Genomic DNA, 27750 nt, shown 5'->3' on the forward strand with positions numbered 1-27750 from the left:
CCAAAATATTCACCCAGGTTTTGTTTTAATGTGATGTTTTTCCCATGCAAATGAAATTTCCCTGTTGGCGTTCCTTTCTTGGTATCATAAGCTACAGCTGATACACAGTGCTAATTTGGTCACAGAAGATGTAAGTGAACTCAAAGCTAAGAACTCTGAAGTCTTAAAAATACGCAAGTTCTGAGGGCTGAATATAATGGTCTGTTGAAAAATGACTACATGAAACACCTGTGAACATGAAGAATATGAACTTCAGAAGAAACTCTAATATGCCAGAGATGAAAGAGTCACAGATGTCACTCCTCTGATTTTCACATGGATCTACAGCCTGAGGTGGAGGGGAGACTTTCTGCTTAGGTCTTTTTATCACTGAACTAGTTAACAGCTGCTGTGAGATAAAAGGCTGCCTGCATATATTTATTCAAAATATGATGTGATGCTACAGTGCTAGTGATAAACTTTTATTACCCGATGATGAATCAAAATATCAGGAAACAAACTGAAGTAAATATAAGGGAAAGTTCAGAAGAAGGTAACATGATCACTCAGAAGTAATACATGACAAGAAAATGGTATGAAATTGTTAATGATCTCATCTAACTGTCACCAGAATTCAGTGTTTTTAGGGTATACTTTGATGAGAAGATACATTTGTGGAGTAGATAAAATTGTACTGGAAGCAAATACATTCGAAGTGTTTTGGAGACACTGGGTTTTGACTTAGCAAACACTTAATTTGAAACAATGTAAACAAGCTGGATAATGAGATTGAGCCAAATATAATCTGAGGCTATGGGGAGTGTTTATTCTACTTTCTGCACGTTCAGGGATTTGTATGCAGTAATCAAATGTGAAGCCACAGAAGGTGTTGATGTGAGAGCAAATCCCTTGAGAAATGGATCCCTGTGGCTTCAAAGGGACAAACAACATAGAAGCAGAGATTAGTTAATCCTGTAAAATCCTTTTGCAGTGCTGCTCAGAAGTGAAAGAAGACAAGTCCTAAAGCACATTCCTAAAGATGCTGTTCAATAGCAAAGAAATGCGGATCTCACTGGTGAAAAAAACAAAAGAGACTTTCATGGACCTGAAGTTCATTGCAGGTCTCCAACACTGAGGATGCATATCTGAAGATATTTTCTCACCAGTTCAAAAGCAGTAGGTTGAATATTGCAGAATTCCAAACAGATCTGAATTGACCTTTTTAAGGGCCGGATCTCTGTAATTCAAAAAGTTTACCAAGGGAACTGAAGCAAATTAAAAATCAAGGCACCAATTATAGCAAATGTGTCTTCACAACCACAGGCATTTATGACTAAGATTCTAAAAAACTTCATTGAAAAACTGTTTCTAGTCTGCTTACCTGGAAGAACCTCCCCTGGCCAAAGAGCAAACAAATAGTGTTAGGAAAGTGCAAATTATTTTTAAAGTTCCAGTTTAGTCTAGCTGCTTATTCTTTTCTTTGTCTTTGTTCTAACTAATCTCCCTCGGTCAGTTACCAGTAAAAGACACAGCATGTGAGGCAGAATTGCAGCCATAGAAGGTATAATACAGACAACTTAAATATATTTATCCTGGGGATAATTACATGTAAGAAGTCAATTCTGGTTGCTCAGTTCTGAATTACCAGTGAATACAATCATAACCTTGCTTAGCAGTTAAGGTAAAGCAGATTCAGACAAATATCTTAGAGTGTTCAGGAACGGTAATATTAATCTACTTTTTCATTTCCTGCTAGGTGAAAATAATTAAAGAGAGGCAGCATATGAAACCTAACACTTCTCATTTCTGATTTCTTTTGTAGTTGAGGATCTCTAACTATTACCACTGGTCTTTTTTTTAAATAAAAAATCTTTGAGAAGTGACTTCCCATCTTTTTCTGCACCTGTCTGAATGTATATCAAATCTCTTATGACAGAAAGAGGTGGTAGAAGAAATGGAATAGAGGCAGTCCAAGAGAGCAGCTTGATAGATGTATCATGACCATGACCTTATTCAGACCCAAAGTGAAATCATCCTTACCAGGTTTCTGGGAAACGGACGGTGGGAAAGGAATGTTAAGAATAAAGACTGTGCTTTAAAGCATCATAAAGAAACTCAATCTTCCTGCAATACCTCCATAATGCACAATTTATCTTCAATCTCAATTTTTCAAAACAATTTGTTTCATACATAGAGTATATTGATAGCACTTGCATGTTTACCTCAGTAACACTGGCCACAAATTAAAGCTCTTTTAATTAAACATCTATGATAATAATCTAATCAAAAATATCTCTGGAAAAGAAACACATAATGTATTCACTTACCTAGTAATTAAACATCAGATTGGTTTAAAGACAAGTCAATTTAAATTATACATAGTTAATGATATTGACTTTGTTCAATTTATCCAAAAATATCAGCTGATGAATAGGATGTATCTTATGATACCTACTTACTTATTTTGAAAGGTACTGTAGACTTGATGCTAAAATTTATCAGTATTTTGTTAAACTAGAGTAAGTATTTTTATCTTATAAGATAGAGCTCTTTTATGCATCCTTTCTGTGTGCTGTATGGTTTTTGCTACTCTACCTAATGTAATCTTCTCTTCAAGCATTACTGATAGTAGTACTGATAGAAAGTAGCTGTGAGTAGTTAGATACTATGAATTGTCTTTACTTCCAGTATTAAAACTGATGATACAGCACAGCTACTAGTATTTTACTACTGATTGCTGCTAACTATGAACCACTATTTAAACTGAAATCTGAAATACGGAAATATACAATATGGATATAAATGGGGAAAAAAAAGTACATGTGATCTACATGCAGTTCTGTTTGTTTGTCACAGAGAATAATCTCCCACATTGAAGATACTTTCAGAGCTATCTGTTCTCAGAGCTTTTACAAAGAACCAGCTGAATGTAGTTATTATAAAAAGAAGGCCTAGAGAAATAAGACCTAGTTTTCATGAGGAAAACTTAAGAGACAATGGCTAGAATTAAATACCATCAAGATTAAAGCTACTATTATAATATTAAGGACATCCGTAATTTGTCCTTCCCCTTGCCTACTATGCTGCTTTAGGAAGTGTTCTTTCTTACTGGTTACACAAAACAAGATTATCTACATTGATCGGTGCCTGTAATACTGCTACTGATTAAACATTCTAATTCTGGAATACAGCCAAGTGTTTGTGAAAAGCAGACTTCAGACAGCTAAAAAAATCAGGAAGAACAACAACAAAAAAAGTGCATAGTGAGTAACCAGATTCTTTCTGTTGTGGAAAAGTGACCTGAAGATGGCATTTATGTTAGTATTTGAGCCTTGGCACAGCACCAATATGCTTGTCTGAGCTGTGGAGGCAGCTCTGGTAAGCTTGAAATTCTTCTCTGTGACGACCATGTTGTAATTGTTTTTGCAAGTAAAATAGAATATGCAACAACTTTCTGTCATAGAAGAGCTGCAGGTGACATCTTCATCATATGCATTGATTCTGAACCTGGAGAAGCCAGCCTCCTGAATGTCACTGGGGAGGTCTGACTCAAGACCTGCTGAATAGGCAAAGAATATGAATCAATATATTTGCTTTTCCTATGTATAATTAAGGCTCCTTCTGACTTACATATTTGCTTCCTGATGCACTGGTGCTGGAAACCAGCATGTTTTTTTTAGCTCTAAAGATGGCTGTTCATGCAGTGAAATGGCTCCCATCTGAGAGGGACATGCTGCAAAACAGAATATCCCCAGTTGGAAGGAATCCACAAGGACCACTGTGTCCAACCCCAGGCTCCATGAAGCAACACCCAAAATCCAACTATGTCTGAGAGGGCTGTCCAAATGCTCCTTGAACTCTGTCAGCTCCGGGCTGTGACCACTGCCCTGTGCAGCCTGTTCCAGGGTCTGACCACCCTCTGGTGCAGACCCTGTCCCCAGCTACCCCTCCCCTGGCAGAGCTCCATACCATCCCCTCAGGCCCTGTCACTGTCACACAGAGCAGAGCTCAGCCCTGCCCTCCTCTCCCTGTGAGGAGCTGGAGCAGCCATGAGGCCTCCCCTCAGCACCTCTACTTTGGGCTGATCACACCCAGGTGCCTTGGCCGCTCCTCGCACACCTTGCCCTTAGATCCTTCACCAGCATTGTAGCCCTCTTTTGGACAATCTCTAATAGCTTTGTGGCTTTTTTATGTTGTGGCACCCAAATCACACCCAGTGCTTGAGAGGCCACACAGCATAGAACAGAGGGGACAGCCTGACCCCTTGCCCGCTGGCAGTGCTGGGCCTGGGGTGCCCCAAGGTACAGTTGGCCCTTTGTGCTGCCATGGCACTCTGTTGCCTCATGTTGAATTTGCTGTCAACCAGCTCCCTTAGATCCCTTTCTATCAGGCTGCTTTCCAGCCTCTCATTCCACAGTTTGTACATATATCCCAGATTGTCCTGTCCCAGGTACAGAATTCAGCACTTGCTCTTGTTATCTTAAAAAATACATTAAATAGAACCTTAAAAAATGTTAAATAAGTCTTAATGATAGAGTTCTTGTCATAACCCTATGCCTGCATGTCCTTAATCAAGTATTCATTCCCCTTGTTAGTTGACTGAACTAAATGTAGAGTTGCTGTTGCAGGGCTGGGGTGCCCTAGAACATTGGATGAACACAAACAAATTGATATGATGCAGTATATATTTTTGTATTTTACAAGGCTGATGGGTGAGTAATTATGAAAGGAATCCTAGTGAGAAATAATTGAACCAAGAGAAATCTACATTTCATGTACTTGAAACTATTCCATCTGACCTTGTGATGGGTTTCTAACTGGATGAGAGTAATAATGTACCACTCTGAAGAAGGAGGTACAGCTGAAAATAAATTGTTTCTTACGAGAGCGCCTATTTCAAGAACGTAAAGAATGACTGATAAACCAGAAAAAAGTTCAAACACAAACCATGAGACCCTGTTGAATCAAACTGGAGCAGTGTATTCCAAGGAGACTTTTACTTCTGTTGTGCAAGACTGGTAGAGAACCAACGAGAAATACCAAAGAACTTAACTGTCCTGATTTTATCTGAGACAGGGTTGACTTTCTTCATAGTCATAGCATCTGATGTGATTCTATGTTTTAGTTTAAAGAAAAAAAAGTGTTGATAGCACTCCAATGTTTAAGTTGTTGCTGAACAGTGCTGTACAAAACTAAGGAAGTTTCCCTTTTTTCAGCTTTTTGTACTGTCCTGCCAGCAATGGTGCTGGAGATGGACAACTTGCTCAGAGGGGACAGAACCAGGGCAGTTGACCTAAACTTCCCAAAGAGACATTCCACACCATATGAAATCATATGAAAAAAACAAAAACAAACAAACAAACAAAACACAAACAAAACTATAGAAGCACAGAATTATCAAGGTTGGAAAAGACCTAGAAGATCATCTAGTCCAACCGTAGACCTAGAAGATCATCTAGTCCAACCCTAAAACCAAGGGGAGCTGAATGGAGGGGACAGGCACTGCTTGGAAACTGGCTGGCATCATTCAGCAGGTGGTGAGCACTACTTGTTTAGTAAATATATGAATATGTATACATATATACATCTCTCTCTCGGGAAGTATACAAGGATGTTGCTAGGATATGCAAAGAGAAAATTACAATGGCAAAAGCCCAGCAAGACTTTGGCCTCCAATGCTAGAGAAAATAAAAATGTTTTCACAAATACACCTACAGCAAGAGGAGGACCAAGGAGAATCTCCATCCTTTATTCAGTGTGTTGAGGAACATTACCACCATGGATGAGGAAAATGCTGAAGTTCTCAGTGCCTTCTGTTTTTTATGGTCAGACCAGAATCCTCCTCCTGAGCTGGAAGACAAGGACAGAGAGCAGAATAAACCCCCCTGCAGTTCAGAAGGAAACAGTTAGAGATCCACCTGGGCAAGTCCATGGATTCAGACGGGATCCAATTAAAGGTACAGAGAGAGCTGGCAGATCTGATTGCCAAGCTACCTTCTACCATCTATCAACAGTTCTGGTCAACCAAGGATGTTCCAGACAACCAGAGACTTGCCAATATGATGCCCATGTACAAGAATGGTGCAAAGGAGAATCTGAGGAACTACAGGCCTGTTAGCTTGACTTTGGTATTGGTTAATGTCATGAAGCAGATCATCTTGATTTTGATCTCACGGCATTTGCAGGACAACCAAGGGATCAGGCTTAGCCAGCATACACTTATGAAAGGCAAATCCTGCTTCACCAACATTCTATGAATAGGTGACCTGCTTTGTGGATGAGGAAAAAGGCTGTGGATGTCATCTGCCTAGACTTTAGTAAAACCTTTGACTCTGTCTCCTGTGGTACTCTCCTGGAAAAGCTGGTAGCCCATAGCTTGGACAGGTACACTTCTTTCTTGGTAAAAAAACCACCTAAAGGGCCAAGCCCTGAGGGTGGTGATGAATGCAGTTTAGTCCAGCTGGAGACTGGTCCCCAGTGGTGTTCTCCAGGGGTCAGTATTGAGGCCAGTTCTGCTTTATATCTTTATGAATGATTTGGATGAGAGGATTGAGTGTGCCCTCAGTAAATCTGCAGATGACACCAAGTTGGAAGTGTCGATCTGCCTGAGCGTATGTCAGCCCTACAGATGGATCTGTATACATTGGATAAATGGGACAATTATATGAGCTTCAACAGGGCTAAGCACTGAGTCCTGCACTTTGGCCACAGTAACCCCATGCATTGTTATGGGCTTGGAGCAGAGTGGCTGGAAAGACGTATGGAGGAAAACAATCTGAGGATATTAGTCAACGGTTGGCTGAACGTGAGCTAGCAGTGTGCTCAGATGGCTAAGAAGTCCCATGGCATCTTGGCTTGTATCAGAAATAGTGTTGCCAGCGGAACCAGGGAGATGATCGTCCCTCTGTCCTTGGTAGTGGTGAAGCTGCAACTTTAGTACTGTGTTCAATTTTGGGCCCCTTACTACAAGAAAGACATGGAGGCCCTGGAGCATGTCCAGAGAAGGGAAGTGAAGCTGGTGAGGGGTCTGGAGCACAAGTCGGAGGGAACTGGACTTGTTTAGTCTGGAGAGAGGATGCTCAGGGAAGACCTCACTGCCCTCAAAACCTACCTAAAAGGAGGTTGCAGTGAGGTGGGTTTGGCCTCTTCTTGCGGGTGACTAGTGATGGAATGAGAGGAAATGGCCTTAAGTTGCACTAGGGGAAGCTGGATATTTGGAATAATTTCTTTCCAGGAGTATTAATGCATTGGGACAGGCTAGTCAGGAAGGTGTTGAAGTCACTGTCCCTGGACGTGTTCAAGGAATGTATAGATATTGCAGTTATGGACATGGTTTAGTAGGAATAGTGGTTATGGTTTACAGTTGGATTAGATGACCTTAGAGGTCTTTTTCGACCTTAGTGATTAGATGAATCTATGACTGTTATTACTGTTATTTCTCTCTTCATTTTTTGTCTTACTGAAAAGTTTTTATCTCAGCATATGAGTTCTACATTTTTTTTTCATTCTCTCTTCCATCCCACTAGGGGAGGGGAAGTGATTGAAAGGCTGTGTGATGTTCAGGTGGGTTAAACCACAACAAGAACATAAAACATTTTCTAGAATATTGCATCTTTCTGAAGGAATATTTTTACTGAAGTTATCTGAACTGACAGAAAGAATACTGCCTGTGCATATCACCTGCAGAAAAACTGCAGAGAATATTAGCAAATCCAAAGGAAGAATGCAATTTGTTGACAGTGCAGTACAATTCTCATTTAAATGCATTTTGAAGGAGTAACTAGAAATACAGGAACAAGCTCTTGATAGTATAGAATTACAACTGTAGAATTAATTTCTCTGAGTTTGGAAAGTGTATAGATGCTGCTTTGGGAATCAATTGGCTGATTATTATTACAGAAGTATCTCTTTTATGGGAGCATATTAATCACTATTTTCAAACTAGATCTCTTTTGCTCATTTTTTTCCTCCTCCCAACTGCTGTTTTGTTGTTGTTGTTGTTGTTGTTTGGTCTGTTTTATTTTGTTTTCTCCCTAATATCTCCTAAACTGCTGTCAATTAAGACATTAGAGTAAAATATTGCATGTTACAGACAAGGAAATGGAGACAAATAGATTTCCTTAAAGCCACCTAATGAATCTGTAGTGCAAACAGAACCAAAACCTACTTTCAAACAAATTTCCAGGCCACATTTCACAGAATCACAGAATGTCAAAATTGCAGGCTTTGGAAGGGGCCTCAAGAGATCATCAAGTCCAAACCCCCTGGTAAAGCAGATTCCCTACAATAGGTCACACAGGTAGGTGTCTAGATGGGTCTTGAATATCTCCATAGAAGGAGACTCCACTCTCCATGAAGATCTAAAGCTAGGAGTAATCTCTCAGCTCACAGGTATTATAGCACATATATAGCAAAGAAGACATTGAAATTACTGAATATGGAGTAAAATGGAGGCAGACAATATGTCATTAATCATAGAATCCTTGGAGTTGGAAGGGACCTCTGAAAGCCATCTAATCCAACTCCCCTGCAATGAACAGGGACAGTACAGCTAGATCAGACTGTCCAGGGCTTTATCCAGCCTCACCTTGAAATTTGACAGGCATGGGGCATCAACCATATCACTGAGCAGCCTGTTCCAGGATACAGCCAACTAGTCAACATCTCCAGTGGAAAAATGAGTATGCTTTCAGACATTCCAAATTATGCTTATGAAGTTAACATAATACTTAATGGCAAACTGGGGCTCCCTCCTTCAGTACAAATTTCAACCTAAGATCTCAGACCTGAAAGGTGGATGCCTCTAGCTGAAATGTAATGAGATCTATAGGGGATCAGCATGCCTCAGATTTGCACCCTTAAATTTGAGCTCCAGAGGCTTATTCTTCATCTCCCTGATGAAACAGGACTGATGTTCGAGTAAGCCTGGTGATTGGAATTATAAGCACTCAGGCAGAATAGAAAATCAAGTAATGATTCTTTTCTTCCTGAGTCATGCATAGCTAAGGGACCCAAAAATAGCTATTTGGTTGTTTCCTGCCACAACAGCCTCTTGTAACACAGCTGCACAGCATTCACGGGAAGTACTTGAAAAAGTCACCATGATATCATTAGTAGCAACTCTGTTTTTATCTTGAAAGGTTTATTGGATGAGAAAAACAAGCAAAACATAATTATATTAGAGCTAGATGTGGATATACTTATTTTCTCATGCATTTTTACATTTTAAGCTGGAAAATGTGCAATCTGAGCTGTTGCACTTCTTTTAACTAGATGTTTCTTCTCTTCACCCTCAGCACCACCTTTTTTTTTTTTTCTTTCCAGCCTACAGTTACTGTATCAGAAACTTTCAAAAGAAAATCTAGTGTGTTGCACAAAGACTAGGCAACTGCATCAAAATCACTCACTATTATTTCCATTGATTATTGGAACTTTGTGTTAACATCACACTGAGGAATGACCAATGAGTCAGTGGCAAAATTAATGGATGAACACAATACCATAGAAACTTCACTGGTAGTGTGCATATCTGATAAAACTGATAACATTAGTTCCTTAACCAACTGGCCTTTCACCAAAAACAGACAGCCCATTTGGTCTAACAGCCTAAAACCTGCTGTCTGCAGCTGCTGCATTGCTTGACTGTTCTGTGGAACTTAATACAGATGAATTTATTACATGGTGCTGTGTATGTCGTGCTCTTTTAACAACTATTCTAACAACACACACATCATTTGACAGCAGGAATTGCATAAAAAGTCACACCACATTAGTAGACTCAGAATCTCTCTCTAGGTCATCTCATCAGTGAACCATCAACGTTGTCTAATGACTATCCACAACTCTGACGTAGTATATTATTGATCTTAAAAAACTGTATTTTGCTTGCTCTGTTTAAGAATTTCCATGCTGATAAGACACTACTGCATGTTCTTTTCTCTTGTAAGAGCTTCTTCTCATCTAGGACTCATCTTGTGATGAATGCTATAAGAATGCAGAGATAGAGCCTTTCTTCTAAAAATACAGAAAGCTTGCAATGAAATTTTGCCATGAATAGAAACTTGTTGCAAAAGCATTGCATAAGCAATATATTTAATCTGTAATTTAAGTGCATTGTTTAATTTGATGATGCATGCACTGCTACTAGAAATCTCTACAAATATACACACAATTCCAAGCACAGTTCTTAGTTCCAGAAATTTGTAACCTTTAAAGCCTACCCTTTATGATGACTGCATACACTGGTCTTCTTCAATGGTGTGCAAACCTGAGCATAAAGTCCTTGTTTGGGAAACAGCTGAGCAGATATTTCTAAGATTTCTGAAGTTAGACTTTGAACCAATGAGGACTTAAAGTGCTCCCACCCTCATCTCCTGGTGGCAGCTTGTTCTTATCACTGGATTTGTAGATGCATAGCTGTGAGAGTGCTCAGATTTGGCGGTGACTGGAGTCAAGGGCTAAGAGGCTGTTTCCTGCAGCCCTGGGGCATGTATCAAAGGGAGGTACCTTCACTAGTATGAAATACAAACTCATTTGTTCTCCGTGTACCAGAATGAGCTTACTGGACACAAAGAAGTGTGCTATGCAATTAAAAAACAGTGTTACCCTTTCTATCTAATGAAACAATTGCATGCAGTATATGAGGATGCAGGCAATGTGACAGCGTATATGCTTCTGTGACCCAGTAGCCATGGCAACTACAGTGCAAAGACAGATTATCCTGGTGCTCAATTCCATCAACAGCAGAACTGCAGTTATTTATGTTGGTCCCTTAACCAAAGAATGAAAAGCTGCATTTCAGTTCTGTGTCACAGTTATAGTGGCTGCGAAGTTTCGCAGGCAAGAGACTATGACTGCACCTTCTACAGTGAGAAACAGAAGAAAAACATTTCACTGACAGGAACCATTTATTTGTCTTTCATAGTAATGTGGACTTGTCAAGTCTCATGCACTGAGTACCAGACTTGCTCTTTTAGCCACTGCTTTTTCATTCCCCACTGTGGCACTCTAGTTCATGCATCAGTAGCACAGTGTCATGTGGCCTGACATGAGAGTCTTGTCTGTTGGGATTATAGAGACTTCCAGAATCTGGCAAGGTCACCAAACCAAGCATCAATGCAGTGGTGAAACTTCTTCATCTGCTGCAAATATAAAAACCTCCATCCATTACTGCCTGACAAGATTCTGTTTAGTTTATCTGCCTTCTATTTTGAATAGATATCCCTACAGAAATTTTCAATCTCAGAGCTATACTTCAGGCAGATTTTGTTGTTTCAGTGCCAAGCCTGCTCTCATCTGAATTTCTGTACGCATTTCAGAACCATTTTTTGTTAATTTGTGCTTCTCTTCTTGATTAAATAGTATCAAAAACTGTAATTTAGAAGAATATTCCTAAGATATTTAGTTACCATTTTCTTGTTTACCAAGTCAAATATATATTAAGATCCCATACTTCCAAAAAAAGAAAGAAAATTCTAAGGAAGGCATGCCTTAACGTTTACATTTTGCAAGTGTAAGCCAAATTTGCAAAACTGGCAGACAGAGTCATGGTGAATGACATTTACTGCTTTGTAAAAGACCCATGTCTCCCTTTTTATATTTCTTTTCTCTGCATCCAAATTCCAGTCCCAGGATAAGTCAAACGACATGCAGTAGTAGAAGAAATACTGTGTTCTAAAAGGTCAGAGGAGAAAAGAAAGCTATTTGACATTAAAGAAGAGAATGGAGGAAAACATTGTCAGCATCTATACATATTTGAAAATGGCCAGCGGCTTGTACCTAACATGAATATCTGTTTAGTTAAACTACAAATTAAGGAATTTGTATTTTGATTTAAAAATTATAAGAAAGGAACAACAATTGCTAATGAACTGCCCTCTCCTTATTTCTCTCTTGCTTAGCACAGATTTATCCTACATTTGAATCATACTTGTTAATTTTATGGTATAGTATACCCTTCAGGTTTCAAATCACAGAAGATATTTGCTCCCAATACATGCACTGAACTTGTGATGTAAAAGTTAAATTGCATTTATATTATCTACTAGTTGCATACACCTCTAGCAAGAAATTGAAACAGCTTTGTTAACAACATGTCTGTCATTTCAAAATTCACTCACCAGAACCACTCAGTTGGATACAAACCAGATGTCTCCTGATGCCTTTGCTAATACAAGATGCCTGATATTTAGTACACAGTCTTGAAATTTACTGATTATTTTCTGTGTACTATAGGCAAAATAAAATTTGTGCTACAAAGACACATACTAAAGTCACACATCAAGACAGGACAGACATTTTATTAGCTATCTCATAGACAGCAGGCTAATTCTGGATTAGCTTTGGCAGTGAATTACTTATGTTACTCATTCAACCGTTTGTCATCACCAAAAGAATATGAATTCTCATTTCCAGAATTCTGTTTTCAGTATTCCATCACTAAATAACAGCTTTTTCTGTATATTTTGCAATGTAGCATTTGGTACTATGCAGCATATAGTTACACTTGTGCTAGCAAATGAAAAAGCAATAGCATAATCAAAGTAGTTATTGAAAACCTTACCTGACTAATATACATGGCTGCTACTGTAGTATTTTCCTAGATTAGTACTACTCTTGGTTAAAGTGATTAGATATTTAACTAAAACGAGCCTATCACATGTTAGCATTTTGTGAAAACAGCTAATTTATAGTAATCACGTACAAAGCAGAGCTTTAACTACACTATGTCCCAAACTTATTTCACATGTTGTAACTGAACAAGAGCAAGTGTTGAGTTCTACAATGTGAGAGCAACCGTGTGTACTTGGGAATGAGAGGCTGGAGAGCAGCCTGATAGAAAGAGATCTAAGGGAGCTGGTTGACAGCAAATTGAACATGAGGCACCAGTGTGCCCTGGCATCACAAAGGGTCAACTGTACCTTGGGGCACCCCAGGCCCAGCACTGCCAGCGGGCAAGGGGTCAGGCTGTCCCCTCTGTTCTATGCTGTGTGGCCTCTCCTCAAGCACTGGGTGTGATTTGTGTGCCACAACATAAAAAAGCCACAAAGCTATTAGAGATTGTCCAAAAGAGGGCTACAATGCTGGTGAAGGACCTGAGGGCAAGGTGTGTGAGGAGTGGCCAAGGCACCTGGGTGTGATCAGCCCAGAGTAGAGGAGCTGAGGGGAGGCCTCATGGCTGCTCCAGCTCCTCACAGGGAGAGGAGGGCAGGGCTGAGCTCTGCTCTGTGTGACAGTGACAGGGCCTGAGGGGATGGTATGGAGCTCTGCCAGGGGAGGGGTAGCTGGGGGCTAGGGACAGGGTCTGCACCAGAGGGTGGTCAGACCCTGGAACAGACTGCACAGGGCAGTGTGCACAGTCCCAGGCTCATGAAGTTCAAGGAGCATTTGGACATCCTCCTCAGATATAGTTGGATTTTGGCTGTTGCTGCATGGAGCCTGGGGTTGGACACAGTGGTCCTTGTGGATCCCTTCCAACTGGGGATACTCTACAATTCTCTGCTTAGTAATCAGTAGAAACTCTAGCTCCATGAAAACAGTGCTTTGTGAAGTACTGCCAGAGCATAAAATTGGACTGGGATAGAGGAGCAACGTGAGTTGTGTCTAGCATGAAATTATATAATCCTCATCCATTTCTTTCCCATCTTCAAAATGAAAAGTACACAGGTACCGCTAGAACTTAAATGACAAAACCTTCTCAATTTGGGGGGTGTGGGGGAGAGGGCAATAGCATCTCTGCGAACACCTGAAGGAATATTTCAGCATTACTTAAATTTTTATGCCCTGTAAAAATTAAACAGGGAATTAGAAGAGTACTGTTTAGGCAGAGATGCTGTTTGCCTTAATGTTATTATTCACTTAATGGTTTAAAGAAAGACAACAATCATAAAAGAATCCTGCTTTATGCTTTATTTGGTAGTATCCTGTATGGAAATTATAGATGTGAGATTCCTTGGGCACATCAGTGCTAAGAGAAATGCCAGTATAATAAATAGATGTTGAAGATCATCAATTTGGGATAAATTTGGGTACCCAACACCATTTAAATTTTATAATTTCTAATACAGACTCTGCTGTATCTTTCTACTTACAAAGTTTAGTAGAATAATAAATTCAGATTATGATTTCAAAACTCTATAGTCTGAAGCTTACCGAATACTTGAACCTTCTGCTTCCAAAATCTATTCAGCTAAGATTTAAAATACCATTCCAAAATGAGAACTGATAATGTAAAGTTATAGTTCATTATATTCAAGACTGAGTATTGTATTCTTAAAAAACAAAACTCTAGACCAACACATTTTGGGGAATGTTTCTTCTTTCCCCTAATTGCAGATGTTAATAAATATAACATGCTTTGTTTTCAGAGAGAAGTATTACTCAGTTATTTCTTGGTTCAAATTCAACTGAAATTGATAAAGGCAATAAAACTCAGGCATAAAAATCCAACCATTAATGCACACACAGAGACAAGATTTTAAATGTAAGTATTGAGGAAATTCGTGATGTCTTCTTGATCGTAGCATCAGAAAGAGTAATGTCAAAGACAGTTTTGTTCAGGAAAGAAGAAACAGCTGAAAACACGCATAATGGCACATACCATGTTTTGGAATAAAAATCAGCAGCACTTAATTCCTGTTTTCATGTTGTACTGATATAGTTTTAAATACCTTTCAGTGACAGTAAAAAACAGCGATTTTGAAATTATGTCTGTTATACAGTTAAATCCATACTCACGTCTCCTTCATACAGTTTGCCTAGGTCATAGCTCCTATAGGTGTTGTGCTTTATGCAAAACGCACCATGTATACAGAAAGGGGTACTGCAGAGGACAGACTCATTTCCACAAACCACTTCCCTTCTGCTCTCCCTGGTAATGTGCAAGCTCTGGCAAACATCCCTGGAGCTGCTCATTTTTGCTGAACACAGCAATGTTTTATCTTCAGTGCTTTAGTAAGGAAGAAAACGTCAAATCTTAAATCTGTTTCCAAAGTCAATTACACATTTTCCTACCTGCTTGGAGCCTGTATAATCTGGGCCCAACATAACTAAGGACTCAATAGAAGAGAGTTATGGGAAAACTGCTGACAAACATGTCTAAAGCAACTTCTTGGAAAACAAAGCCTGGAAACGCATGAGGAAGGCGAGCAGCTTTATATCTGACGGCTGCTTTATATCCGAAGGCGTGGTGCTCCGATCTGACGGCCCCAACCCTGCTGCCAGTAGCACATGCCACCACCCAACGCTAGGCCGCCATTTCAGAGCTGGGCTGCTTCTACCGTGCAGCAGCACCACCATTTTCCAAAGCCCCGTAAAGACCAAAGCAAAGACACAGCGAAGGGACACGGAGAATAGAATGCGACCGAGAGCTATGGGGAGGAAGCACCGGGAGCTGCCGTACACTGCCCAGAAAGCAGTGAGGGAGCACTAATTCGCAAAGAACCGCGCGGGCTGCACCGCCACCCCCCAGCGCCTGCCTCCGCGGCAGGACGCCTGGCGCTGTGCATGCGGGGAGCTGTAGTCCTCAGCCGCCACCGGGGAGAAGGGCAGCGCTTGGCGGGGACTACATGTCCCTGGGGTGCCCGGGACGGAGAGGCGGTGCCGTGGGCGGAGCGCGGACAGCTCCGGTGCTGATCTTGAGGCGGGTTTGCCGGCACAGTCCGGGTGTGCAGCGGGCGGCGAGCGGCAGCGGGGCGAGCGGCGGCCGCGCCCGGTGATGAGGCACGAAGCGCCCATGCAGGTCTGTGCACGGGTCAGGGGCGAGGAGGAGACGGGTGGTGGCGGGACGGCGAGGGAGGAGACCTGAGGAGGAGCTGTGGGCTCACTGCCGACTGACGGGCACGGCGCTCAGCAGCGCGGTGGCTCACTGGTTCGGCGGGCGTGGCGAGTGTAGGGCCCGCTGGGCGAGGGTCCCCGGGCGTGCCGTGACCCTTCCCGGCTGGTGGGCAGCCCCGGCTGTGGGGCTCGATATATCCCATCCTCTGCAGAGCTCGGTGGCCCCAGGCTGCCCGAGCAGGGAAGCTGGCAGTGCGATCCCACTTGTGGGTTTTGGATCTGCAGGGGTTTACTGTTAATGCCCTTTGAGCTCTGATCACAGTCCCCTGGGAGTAGGCGAGGATAAGTTTTCAGGGGATGGTGAGAGGAATTGGTGTCTGGGCTCGCAAGAAGTTGTCGAGTTGTCTCCAGCTGTTTGTTTCCATCTCCAGCGGGGATACTCAGCTCATTAGAGCTGGGAGCAGTGAGGAGGTGGCCTCTTCTCAACCATTTCACATATAGGAGGATATAATGCCCGGTAGTGTGTCAGAAACAAATGATGAACATGCAGATACAAGTAACACTGCACACTTTAAAGCAGTTTTGCAGTAGTTGTTTCAGAGCAATTTGTGCTGTTCAGTTAGCTGTACATTAATTTTTTTCTTATGACCCCTTTTATGATCTCTTGTGGGAGATCTGGGTCCCCAGACTGTACACTCAAACACATGACTGCTTTCTAATAGAAGATCGGTCGTGTTTCTTGTGAACTGGTAGCAATCAATCCTGATAATTTTGTTCAGTGCAAAGAACACTTCTGCAGTCAGTGGTGATTTAAGTTATGAACTACAGCTCTGTTAGCAAATATCTTTCACAGTGGATATCTGCTGTTTGTAAAATCAGCTTGAAAGGAAGGTCTGCATTTGCTTTTATGTGTTTGCTCAGAAAGCAGTCTGAAGTGTTAAGTAAGTTACACTGAAGTGGGGTTGGGTTTCTTTGATTTTGGACAGAGGATGATAATTTCATAAACCTTTTGCAGAGCAATTGCTTGGATGTCATATTATGAAGCATTTCAATCAAAGCCACTAAGAATGTCTTTCAGTTTTCTGACTGGAGAACAGCAACAATTAGCCTGCTCTTTAAACTGCCTAGTTCTGCATGCTACATGCATGTGTTAGGAATATTTATATGTAATTTGCCTTTTATTTACATGTGTCTTCTGAAATATCAAAGTCATGTTTAGCATGTATTGACTTTGGAGAGCATTTAATTAAAAGCAGCTTGTTCTAATAAAGGATGAAAAATACAGATTGGTCACTCTTGCATTTGACATTTGACAGGTCACTGGCATTGATAAATACTTGAAAAAACAAAATGGTTGTTCAATATTAAAATAAAATCTGAGAAAAATAAAGTCCTTATTTAAAAACATATTTAACTGTCATATATCAGAGAACTGCTGCTTAATTTGTTTTTATATCTAGATATTAATATAAATTGAATTATTTAAAAAAAAAAAAAAAAAGAAAGAACAAAACACTTAAATTCCAGTTTTTCAAAGGCTAGAGAGATGGTCAAACGATGTCTGTTTTTAAACATATGTGATCCAAAATGATAATCAATTGAAAATATAGTCTGGCAGATGAAGTTTGATTTTCACTTGTAGTTTCTGTACATTTTTTTTTTTTTGTTGTTCTACTTACACCATTCCACGTGTATTTAGTTACTGTTCTTATTAAATATTCAAGTAAAACAATATTCTATTATGCACTCTTCTCCCTAAGAATCTTTTATTTTTCTAGCTTTCTTGTTCGAGCATGGCTTAAAACTGGCTGGACTAATTGCCTGATTTCCATGAAACAAATATTGTTGCTGCTTTGTACACAATCACTTTGTGGAACAGTACGTTCTAGAGCTAACATCTCTGTGAACTGTAGAGGAACAGAAAAGATGATTAAGAACATGTCTTTTGATCCAGATAAAAAGAAGTCAGAGAAATGTGTAAGCACTGTGGTTTTTATTTTTTTCCATTTCCATCAAAGAATAATTAAAAAGAAAATACAGAAGGTAAAGCATTGTAGGTGGATAAGAAAAAGGGCCTGTGCTTTAACCCTGTCTTTTTGTATGTATATATATATATATATATATATATTTATGAATTCTTTGTTTGAAGCTCTGGCTCATGACATTTCTCTTTAGACAAGAGCCAGAACTTACCAGAAAGGCAGCTCAAACAACCCTTCCAGAGAAAGAGTTAAGCAGCATAAAAACTGGCTATTGTCATCTGCTAGAGAGCTGGATCTGGGTCAGAGTTTGTGTGTACTTTTGTCACTTGCTGAGGCAAATAATTTCAAAGATCACTAGTGCCATAGAGGTGAGATAAGAGTAAGGAAAGGGAACAATCTGTAAAGACAATATAAGCATTTCTTATGCTTTGTCAAGGAACAAATGGGAACTTTTTTTTTTTTTTTTCCAGAACATTCCACATCCTGTTGTCACTGACAGTGGTTATGCTTGGACAAAATGGTTTATAACAGACACATGCACAGTGGAGAACAGCAAGAGCAAATAAAAAGAATCTTTCCAAATATTTAAGAGTTTATACAGTTATGGTGAAAAAATCATATTGTCTTATAATATGATAATCATGTCATTCTTGGTTAAGATCAGAAGCACTGGAAAAGAGCCTGTCAAATCACTGAGTCCACAGGACAAGTCATACTTAACTTTCTGTTAATTAATCATTTGGAGTCATTTTCTGCAACCACTTCTGTTTGGAAGTCACTTATTTGCTGGTTCCACATTCTCTAATGTAGTTCAGAGGTACACAGATCTAGCATACACTCAGCTCTTCTCAGTGCCCAGTGTCTGTTCCAGTATACATCTGCCTGAATAGGTTTCACTCCCTAAAGTTTACTCAAGGTTACTATCTATGCATGTTTTACTCTTAGATTTCACTCACAGGAGAAAGTTAGGTTAAAGAAAAATGTCTGAGAAATAATGCTTAATTCACCAAAAGCAGATCATCAGAATTAATGTGCTAAAGCTTTTCTAGAACTATTCTCTGTTGTGCCTTGCATGCTGCTGTCCTGAGCAGTAGCCAGCACTGTGGCCATATTCATGCTACTTCTGCTGACATAAGGTAAACTGAGCTTGTTTTAGATTCTCTCTTCTCCATTTCTCCTCAAATTTCCCAACTTGGCATTTCATTATATAATAAATCATCTCTAACAATACTTTTCAGATTGAATATTATAGGCTTAAAAATATTCATGAATACAACTTCATAATACCTTGAAGTAGATATGCTTCTCCTGATCATCATTTGATGCTGCAAATTACCTTGTTTGACAAGCTGTATGCTGCAGATGGCTAGTGATCCATAATTCCAAATAAATGGTTGTCCACTGAACTCAGTTAAAAAATGAGATGATAAGAATGATCTGCAAAGCTTTGTGAGAACTGCCTGTGGCCTGCATCTGTGGATAATCATGTAACTGTTGAGCGAGCACTCAAGTAATAGAGGTTAAGCATCTTGCTAAAGATATGAGGAAAAAAGGGAAATTGAGAGTCAGAGTATACCTCTGAAAAAGTCAGAAACAAAACTCAATCCCCAGATTATTCAGCTGGCAGTTTACATATGAAATCATTTTTTTCTTCATGAGTAGGTCATACAGTCATAGAATAAATGAAATGTTCTTCCATATAAGGATATTGATAATATCCTAACTACACTGATGATGACGTTTGATCTGCAGATTCAAGACACTTGTGGTGCATAGTACACTCATTCCCAGATGTTACCAGTACTGAATTTTCCACTCATATTCCACTGTTTCCATTTCAACTGGCTATCTTTGATTAGTAATACTTGACAAAAAGGAAGAACCGTCTCACAAAAAGCTGCCTGGACAGAGAGTTTTCTTTTTGCTAAAATAGCTAATCTTTTTTGAAAGCAATATAAATGTATGTATTTCTACAATATGTATAGAAAATAAATCCAACTATTTGAAACAACATTCATTTATCCAATCAGTGTCCATCTATTCCTAGTGTAGATAGAAAGAGAACGTTTTTCCAGGCTTACTATTAATCCTTTTCTTTAAAATTTTCCTGTTGTTATAATTTTTAACAGAATAGAAAGCAGTTATAACATACACAAAAGAATGAACCTTAGTATTCTCAATCACAGCTTTTCTTTTTGCATCCTTGCGTTCAAGAGCAATTCAATCTGCACAGACATCCAGAGTATAGTTGATGTATAAGTTCAAACTGAAGTGATGTGTGGGCCAGGAAGGTCATGGCACACTGCCCTGCTTAAGTGAGAAAGCTGTTCAAATTAATTCTATTAAAGAAAAAGGTCCTCTAAGGCCATAGAGAGAAACATATTGAAGTGTTTCATCATTATCATGAAGACCTTTTCAGATTTGTTTTCTTGGCCCTGTGGGTCGGGTCTGGGCTCTCAGGTCTGTCTTGAGTCCTTTAGGAGATGGCCCAAGGCTGCTTTTTTTTTTTTTTTTTTTTTTTTTTGATGAAATCTCAGTGACTGCGAGGATCTGAAGAGGCACTCATGCTGTTAAAAAAATGGTGCATGAAGTGAGCTAATGGAAACAGCTTTGTGCATCTTGTTTTTAGTGTTACTAAATACAGACGAATTTTAATTGGAGAGAAAATTCAGTGTGCTTTGCTGAATGTCTTGCATGCTTAATGTATCCATTTAATCATTTGAGAAGAAAACTTCGTCAAAATAAAGGTGAGGTTTGGGCTTTCTTGGAAGCAGAAGATTATAGCATTAGAAAATTTGGCATGTTTATCTGGTTCCTGTCAGTGTATACAGTACTTAATTAACATGCTTGACCATGGCTGTTCTGCTACTTATTTCCAGCACTTTTTTCCAAAGGAAGAATCCGCATCAGGTTTTTCACATTTATTTGATAAATGCCTCCACTGTTGTGACAAACTGTGTTAAAAGTGAACTGTGATATTAATTTCTCTGCTACTGGGCTACAGTGCAGTTCGCGCTTGAAAATGGTAGTTTGAATTTAAGAAACAGAAACACTGTAAGAGCATGCACAAATCCCTGCAAGATCAAGCATCTAGGTCTCTCTTCCAGTTAGAAGAAAAATAGACACTCCTCTATAGTATCATTTAGAGTGGGAGCCTGGTGCTCACTTTGAAGCTTATTATGGAATGAATGAGCTTTGGGAATTAATGACACCAGTGCTGAGTTTGATGTTTCTTCAGGCTGGTGCAGGCAATAATACTACTCTAAAACTCATCTGAGTTTGGAACATAGGAAGGGATCACTCACTAGTGGTACTCTCAGAAGACTGCTTCTCTTTGCTGAAAGAATCTGAACTATTATGAGTAACTCACTAACCTCCTCATGATTTCCTAGATGGAAGGTGGAGAAATAAGTCCTTTCCCTTGCCTTTCTCTTATACTTTCTGCAATCTATAATAAACAGAAATACTGAAATAAAAGTTTGCTGCAATTCTGTGTTTAACATGCTTGTAATTCTGCATGTGCCCATAATCTACATGTAATTAATCCATAAATTCAAGGCATAGTGAAGTTGCTGAGCTTTATTTTTTAATTATTGTGAAGAACATTTAAGAAAACTACTGCATGGGTAATACACACAAACATTAACCTAGAGGAATGCTGTTTAAAAGCATCAAGGGGAAATGAAGGCAACATGAAGTACAAGCTTTTGTTAGACTATTATTATCACTATTATTAGAAACCAGGCATCTTGATTATTCTGCTCACTAAATCATAATTCTTTCTGAAGAAGTGTGAGGCACTGAAATACTTAGGGATTTAATGTAATGCACATGGGATCCAGCAAGCTAAATATAAGGCTGGCGGGCTTTGTTGAGAGGTAAGCTGAAGAAACTACACAGAAGTCTTAGGAGAAAAAGTCAAGAAAGAAAATGCTGCTTCTTCTTTCTAGAAGTGGTAACTTAAGGTTTCAGCTGCTAGATTATGGAAAAAAGACTGAAGAACAGCAGAACAGGCAGTTTGCAAAAGCATCAAGGCTACTCACTGACATGCCCAGATACTACACAGCCTTTGGTTTGGAGGATTTTATTGACTTCCTCTTTTTGTAAGTTGTGCTATACATTAGTGCTTTAGTATTTTGATAGCTTACTGAGATTAGACTGGCATAAGCACAATATAATTATATTTTGCACATGTTCCAAGCAAAATACCCCATATAGTTTTAGAATAAGGGCGAGTGGTGATGGTGGATTTGTTTCTATATTTCATTGTAGAAATAAGAAAGGTGAAATATTAGTGATATTCACGGCTATTAATTTGTACTTTTTCTTTCTAAACCTGTTGCTGCATGTTTGAGAAAGAAGTGAATAAATATTAAATCTAATGCAAGCACTCAGGATGCAAAGATGTAGGTAACTGAGACCACATTTACTCAAGAAGTTTTGTCACTACCAAATAAAATGGGTATTTCTGAAATCAAACAGTTCCTAGGGCATTATTTATGAAATATAAATTTTAGGTTGCATTTCCCATCAAAAGCTTGGTATTTCTATTTTCTCCTTCAGAACTTTTTTTTCCCTGCTTCTATGATTTTCCATATGTCCAGAGAAGCTAGCATACTGTTATTTGTATTAGATGACAAAAAATTGGCTCAGAGAATTTATGCAGTGATTGAAATTCTGAGAGAATTTCACTCCATTGGTGTATATCCTTCATCCTTCTGCAAGGCCCCGGTTCCAGCTGTCCTCCTGACTGCCTGAATGCACTCTGGGATCTCTAACTTAGAAAGCTTTCACACAAGCTGCTTTTCTGAATACCTTTATGTTAGAATAGGCTGTTGATCTTGCTGTCTGAAATTGGTGTGCAAATGTATAACCCTTATTATTGCCCAAATGCAAGAATTTAAAATGCTGCCAGATTCCAAAAATATTTGAGATTTTTCTTAGTATGTGTAAAAGGTGAAAAACTATTTAGTTTTAAGTTTTTGTTTTTACCATCTGCTTTTTAATCAATGCAGGTAAAATTTTTGGTTGAGTTTTCAAGTTAACCTCTGTGTCCCTTCTGAAAGTAAGGTGTACAATGTAAAATGGAACTTGTTATTTTGTTATATTGTTTTTGCAATTTGTGCTTATTCAGGCGTTCCATATGAGTTAGAAGTCTTATTTTATGGATGCATATAAGAAGACGTTATCAACTGTCATTTATTTCTGTTCCAAAACTGTACAAGATATGACAACAGAAAAATATCAAGACCTTATTTCAGAGATATATACTGAACTCACTGTTTGATGGTATGATAACTGACAGCTAGTAATGCCAAATATATACAAAAGGTGGTAGGAATTAGAAATGATTGTAGAATATTTATAGTAAAATAAATGATTCAAGAATTATATCACATTAATGATATTAAGTTCTTGCTTGGAATTGTACCTTCTCTGCAATAACTTACCCCTAGTCTCTTATTTATTCCTGGTGAATGTGAAATATCTTTGTCTGTATTTTCACAATTTATTCCATTCCTTACATTTTCTTAAATTAGGTCTTAACCATTAATCAAGAGCTGGACTTCTGGAAGAATCTTTTTTTCCATTATAGTGATGTGTAGCTTTAATAAGACCTCTTTTACAACTATTATCATGAATACAAGAATCATAAAAGTGTCTTAAACTTCTGTGAACTTCTTAGCTCCATATGCCTTTTACCAAAAATTCCAGAGAATCTGCAATTTTCTTGTTTTATATGACTTGAAAGACAATAAACTGTCTCTTTTTATTTTGAATTACAGATGGCATCTGCTCAAGATTCCAGATATGGCCAGAAAGATACATCTGACCAGAACTTTGATTACATGTTCAAACTACTCATCATTGGCAACAGCAGTGTTGGGAAAACCTCCTTCCTGTTCCGATATGCTGATGATTCCTTTACTTCTGCATTTGTGAGCACAGTCGGGATTGATTTCAAAGTAAAAACAGTTTTCAAAAATGAAAAAAGAATTAAACTACAGATCTGGGTAAGCCAAGAATAATAATTCTATTAACTAAGCAAGCCGTAGAAGCTTGATAGATAATGTTTAAACTACTGTGGGTATTTACTTAATATAATTTATATATTATTTGTGTATATGGCAGAGTAATGAAGAAGAAATTCTTTCCTACATCATTTTGCCGTCTTCAATCCTGGAACACAGACAATATTGTTAGGGCATTCAAATTCAGCAGAGTATATATCCGGAATTAAATTATTTTAAGAGATAGCACAAGGTCACGTATATTTATAATCTCTGCAGCCAGGTGCAGTGTGTAGTTTATTGAAAGTTATATTATTAAAGAGAATTACAAAGTGCCCGTTAGGACCTTATTTTGCTTTCTTGTCTTCCTTCTCCATCCCTCCACCCACCCCGCTCCCCCACTCCACTCCCCTCCACCCCCCCAAGAAAAAAAAAAAAAAGAAAAAAAAAATAGTAATTTAGGAGAAATTGTAGTAAATTCAGGAGAGAAAGCATAATTTTTTGCCATGTCAGCTAAGCTTGTCATTCTGATCACCTGAACCCTTTTCCTTCTTCTGCTGAGGAAGCAAAGCCCTTTTCCTGCACTTCAAAGATGCTATAAAAATTCTCAAATGAGGAAAAAATGTTGCTAGGTAATAGGTGTTCTTTTCTGCAAACTACCCTCTTCAAAAGGAAAAGATAACAAAAAATTTACTCATTCAGCAGGTAGTGATGCTTATAGATCCGAATTTTTGGGTGGCAGGGTGATACTCAGCTAGAGAAGTGTTAGCAGAGCTTTTAACAATGTAGGAGCTGCAGTTTAAGTTTCAGGTTTGTGCCATCTTCCTTGGGTGCATGAGGATTTTCAGTGTTTTCTTTGTTAGAAATTTGTCTTATTAATCAAAGTAGCCTTTTTGTGTACCTGAATACATGTAATTTAGAAAATATTTTTAATGGTAAAAGCCATTAAATCTGGGGAAGCTTTGGATCAAGTGTGACTATACCATCTAATGTTGTAAATGCCAGACGAGGTGAATTTCTTTTAAATGTGGAATAGTTTGCCAGAAGTCTCATTTTTTTAATGAGAAGACTGTGATCATCAAGGTAAAGCCAAAGGTGAATTTGCTGTTGTTTCCTAGGCTGTATCTCATTCGTGTCATCTTAACAAGGCTACAGCCCTTCTTATCTCAAATCATTTGTTGGTCTGTGCCCTCTAGTTACAGTAACACAGGCTCTTTTCCTCTCAACTTCTCTACCATTCTAAGCTTAGATATTTACTGTTCTCAAAAGCATATGAGATTTTGCAGCACATTAGGTAACTGTGTATCATGTGTTCTTTCTCTTCAGTACTGATGATCACAAGGTAATTCTTATTGACTTTGCCTTATTTTTTTGATAAGAGAGTAATAAAATTGTGTTTACATTATTGTTTTTACACAGTCCTTCTTTTAATCACTAAGTAGCCTTTATGGTTGATTTTATGGTTTGTGTATCTCCTAGCAAAATCAGCAGCATCAATTTATAATTTTATATTAATATGATTAGTCTGACATCAGGATATTTCTCATGATGTCTCTCCTCACCAGACTACACATATGTGCTTGGCTCAAAGAAGTCTATTAATTAAATGTATTCACGGCCATCCATGGCGTAGAGAGGATATAGCAGATGTATTTTTGCCAGCTGGAATAAACTTCCAGTTCTAGCCAAATGAACATTTTGTTGGTCTTTGTATGGCGGCATCACCATATGGAGTCCTTTGAGAATGACCCCCTTTGTTCTGCAGTGACAAAACAGCGCAGGAGAATCCTTGCATAAAATCACTTGAAAGTAAAATGTGTGAACAAACACGAGCTTTTCATGTCCCACTTTAAAGCAAAAGCTTTTTTCCCCAACCAGCATTGTCTCATGAGTTGTTTTGTTTTTTTTCTTTCATTATTATTATTATTATTATTATTCCCATTAAGATTTTAATGCTGTTTCTTAAAAAGCCTTGTCATTGCCAAATGAACTGAAACTGTAACGGCTCACTATTTCTGTTTACACTTTTTAGATGAGGTATTAGAATACTGTGTTGCAGTTTGGCTTGCCAGTGTAAATCCAGTGTATCACTCCTGGAACCTTAGGCAAAAACAACCATCTCAGAAAGCTGTTTCAGTACACAAAATGTGAAATAGAGCACTATCACCCCATCTCATAAATTTTATCAACAGCTGCATTATTATTGTTATGCGGTATCTGCATATGTTACACCTTTCTATTTTAATATTTATTTTTTTGTTTATGCAAATACATTTCTAAAATGAGTAGTTCTGCAATATCTATTTGCATTTCAAACTACAGCTATGAAAGACCACTTATATTACATAAAATATAAAACTGATAGTCAGTGTGAATGTGACTATTAAGTTTGAATAGAAACATGTATGAACTTGCCATTCTTCTTTCAAAATCAGTGACAATGTGTTTGGGAACATCATATGATAAACAATTTTAAGTAAATATGAAATAAAAATAAAGGTGCCATTGGTGGCGCAGTGGTAGGAATGCCACTTGCAACACCGGAGGGCCCGGGTTCGAATACCCCCTGTGGCACAAGTGGTAGAAGTGCCACTCTGCTTCACAGGAGGCTCAAATCCCAGGGGTTGGACTCGATGATCTCTAAGGTCCCTTCCAACCCGCACAAGACTGTGATACTGTGATACTGTGAAAGTATTCTGTAAAATCTCACAGATTTCCATAGTAAGAAGAAACTGGAAATGAAGTGCATACTCTGAATGATGAGATCAGAACTGAAATGCTTTCTCAGATTCTGTAGTGTGGAAATACATGTAATATACTTGCCAGGCACTAAAATGTAAAAATACATAAGTAGTAGAACTGTTGGAGTTCCTAAAATTTCCTCTCTAGAGATGCAGTCTATCTAGAATGTTTTCAGCTACTGTTTTGTACATACGCTGTTAAAACTTCATGTTTAATAAGCATGTTGGCACTATTATTATGTTCAGTTTTTCAGGTCTTAGATAATCAATTTTTTTTTCAGAATGAGATTTTAATATGCTTATCAGGGAAGGATGTAAAGAGGGCTGAAAGGAAACAGAGTCCTTATTTTTTAATAAATTTACCGTTATTACTACAACATGAACTAGAAGGGGTTAGTAGGTCAAAGTAATTGCTATCTTATGTAGCAGATCTTTTCTTTGTTAGGAACTTTTTTGTTTTGTTTTTAGGCAGTGGTACCTTAATGTTGAATTTCAAGGACCTGAACAGAATTGTCTTCTTTAACTGTTAAAGTCAGCTCTTTCTAACATTATCATTGCAGTATGATATGATCGGAAAGAGCTCGCTGGGAGCTCTGTAAGGTTTTCTTTTTTTCTTCTGAGTAAATTGCCTTCTTTCCACAATATTACTTACTGGTACTGGGATAGGTTCAGAGTTCAAGTTCAAGACATTTCCTTGCCATAGGACCATGAGATGGCCCTGAAATTTTGTTTCAAAACAAATTATAAATGTGGCCACCGTGATATTACATTACATGGAAAGAATATTATCAGTTTTTACCTTTTTAAGAAGGGAAATGCATAAAATTCACTGTAGTCTAAAATGTATTGATTTCTCAGCAGAAACTGTAAGAAATTTTCAGAAAGAAATTTGTCTGTTTATAAAACCTTTGTGCATAGGATAGAAGTCCACATGAGGATGTTAAATGTATCAGTGCTAAATAGTAAAGAGAAGTATGTTTGTTGTTGTTGTTTTCCCTCATTTGGATTTAACCTACTAATATCAAAGAGATGGGATTAGAAGGCTGCAAGACTCTGTCATTTTCAGACTTCTAGGTTTCAAATTCTGCTATTTTAAAAAGAAATGGCTTGTTAGTCCTATGTGACAAAAATACAGTATGGAGAAAATGAGTGAAAGCTCAGAGAGGTGAGTACTGAGGGAAGAAAGAGTTTAACCTTATAAATAAGTTTAACCTTATATAACTGCAAAATCAGATCAATGTATTTATTTATCAGGCAGTATAA

The 27750-nt window shown here is 38.5% G+C and overlaps 1 protein-coding gene across 1 annotated transcript in view; it reads left to right on the plus strand.

Moving 5' to 3' along the window:
- The first annotated feature begins 15531 nt into the window (after nucleotides 1-15531).
- The window catches only part of RAB3C (RAB3C, member RAS oncogene family), a 125081-nt gene continuing 112862 nt past the window's right edge, over nucleotides 15532-27750 (plus strand). Inside the window, exons 1-2 of the mRNA XM_015848775.2 lie at nucleotides 15532-15718; nucleotides 23522-23749. Coding sequence (XP_015704261.1) covers nucleotides 15695-15718; nucleotides 23522-23749 — 252 coding nt within the window. The 5' untranslated portion in view covers nucleotides 15532-15694. The remainder of the gene's footprint in view (nucleotides 15719-23521; nucleotides 23750-27750) is intronic.

The sequence above is a fragment of the Coturnix japonica genome, chromosome Z (assembly GCF_001577835.2).
Source record: "Coturnix japonica isolate 7356 chromosome Z, Coturnix japonica 2.1, whole genome shotgun sequence".
Classification (NCBI taxonomy): domain Eukaryota; kingdom Metazoa; phylum Chordata; class Aves; order Galliformes; family Phasianidae; genus Coturnix; species Coturnix japonica.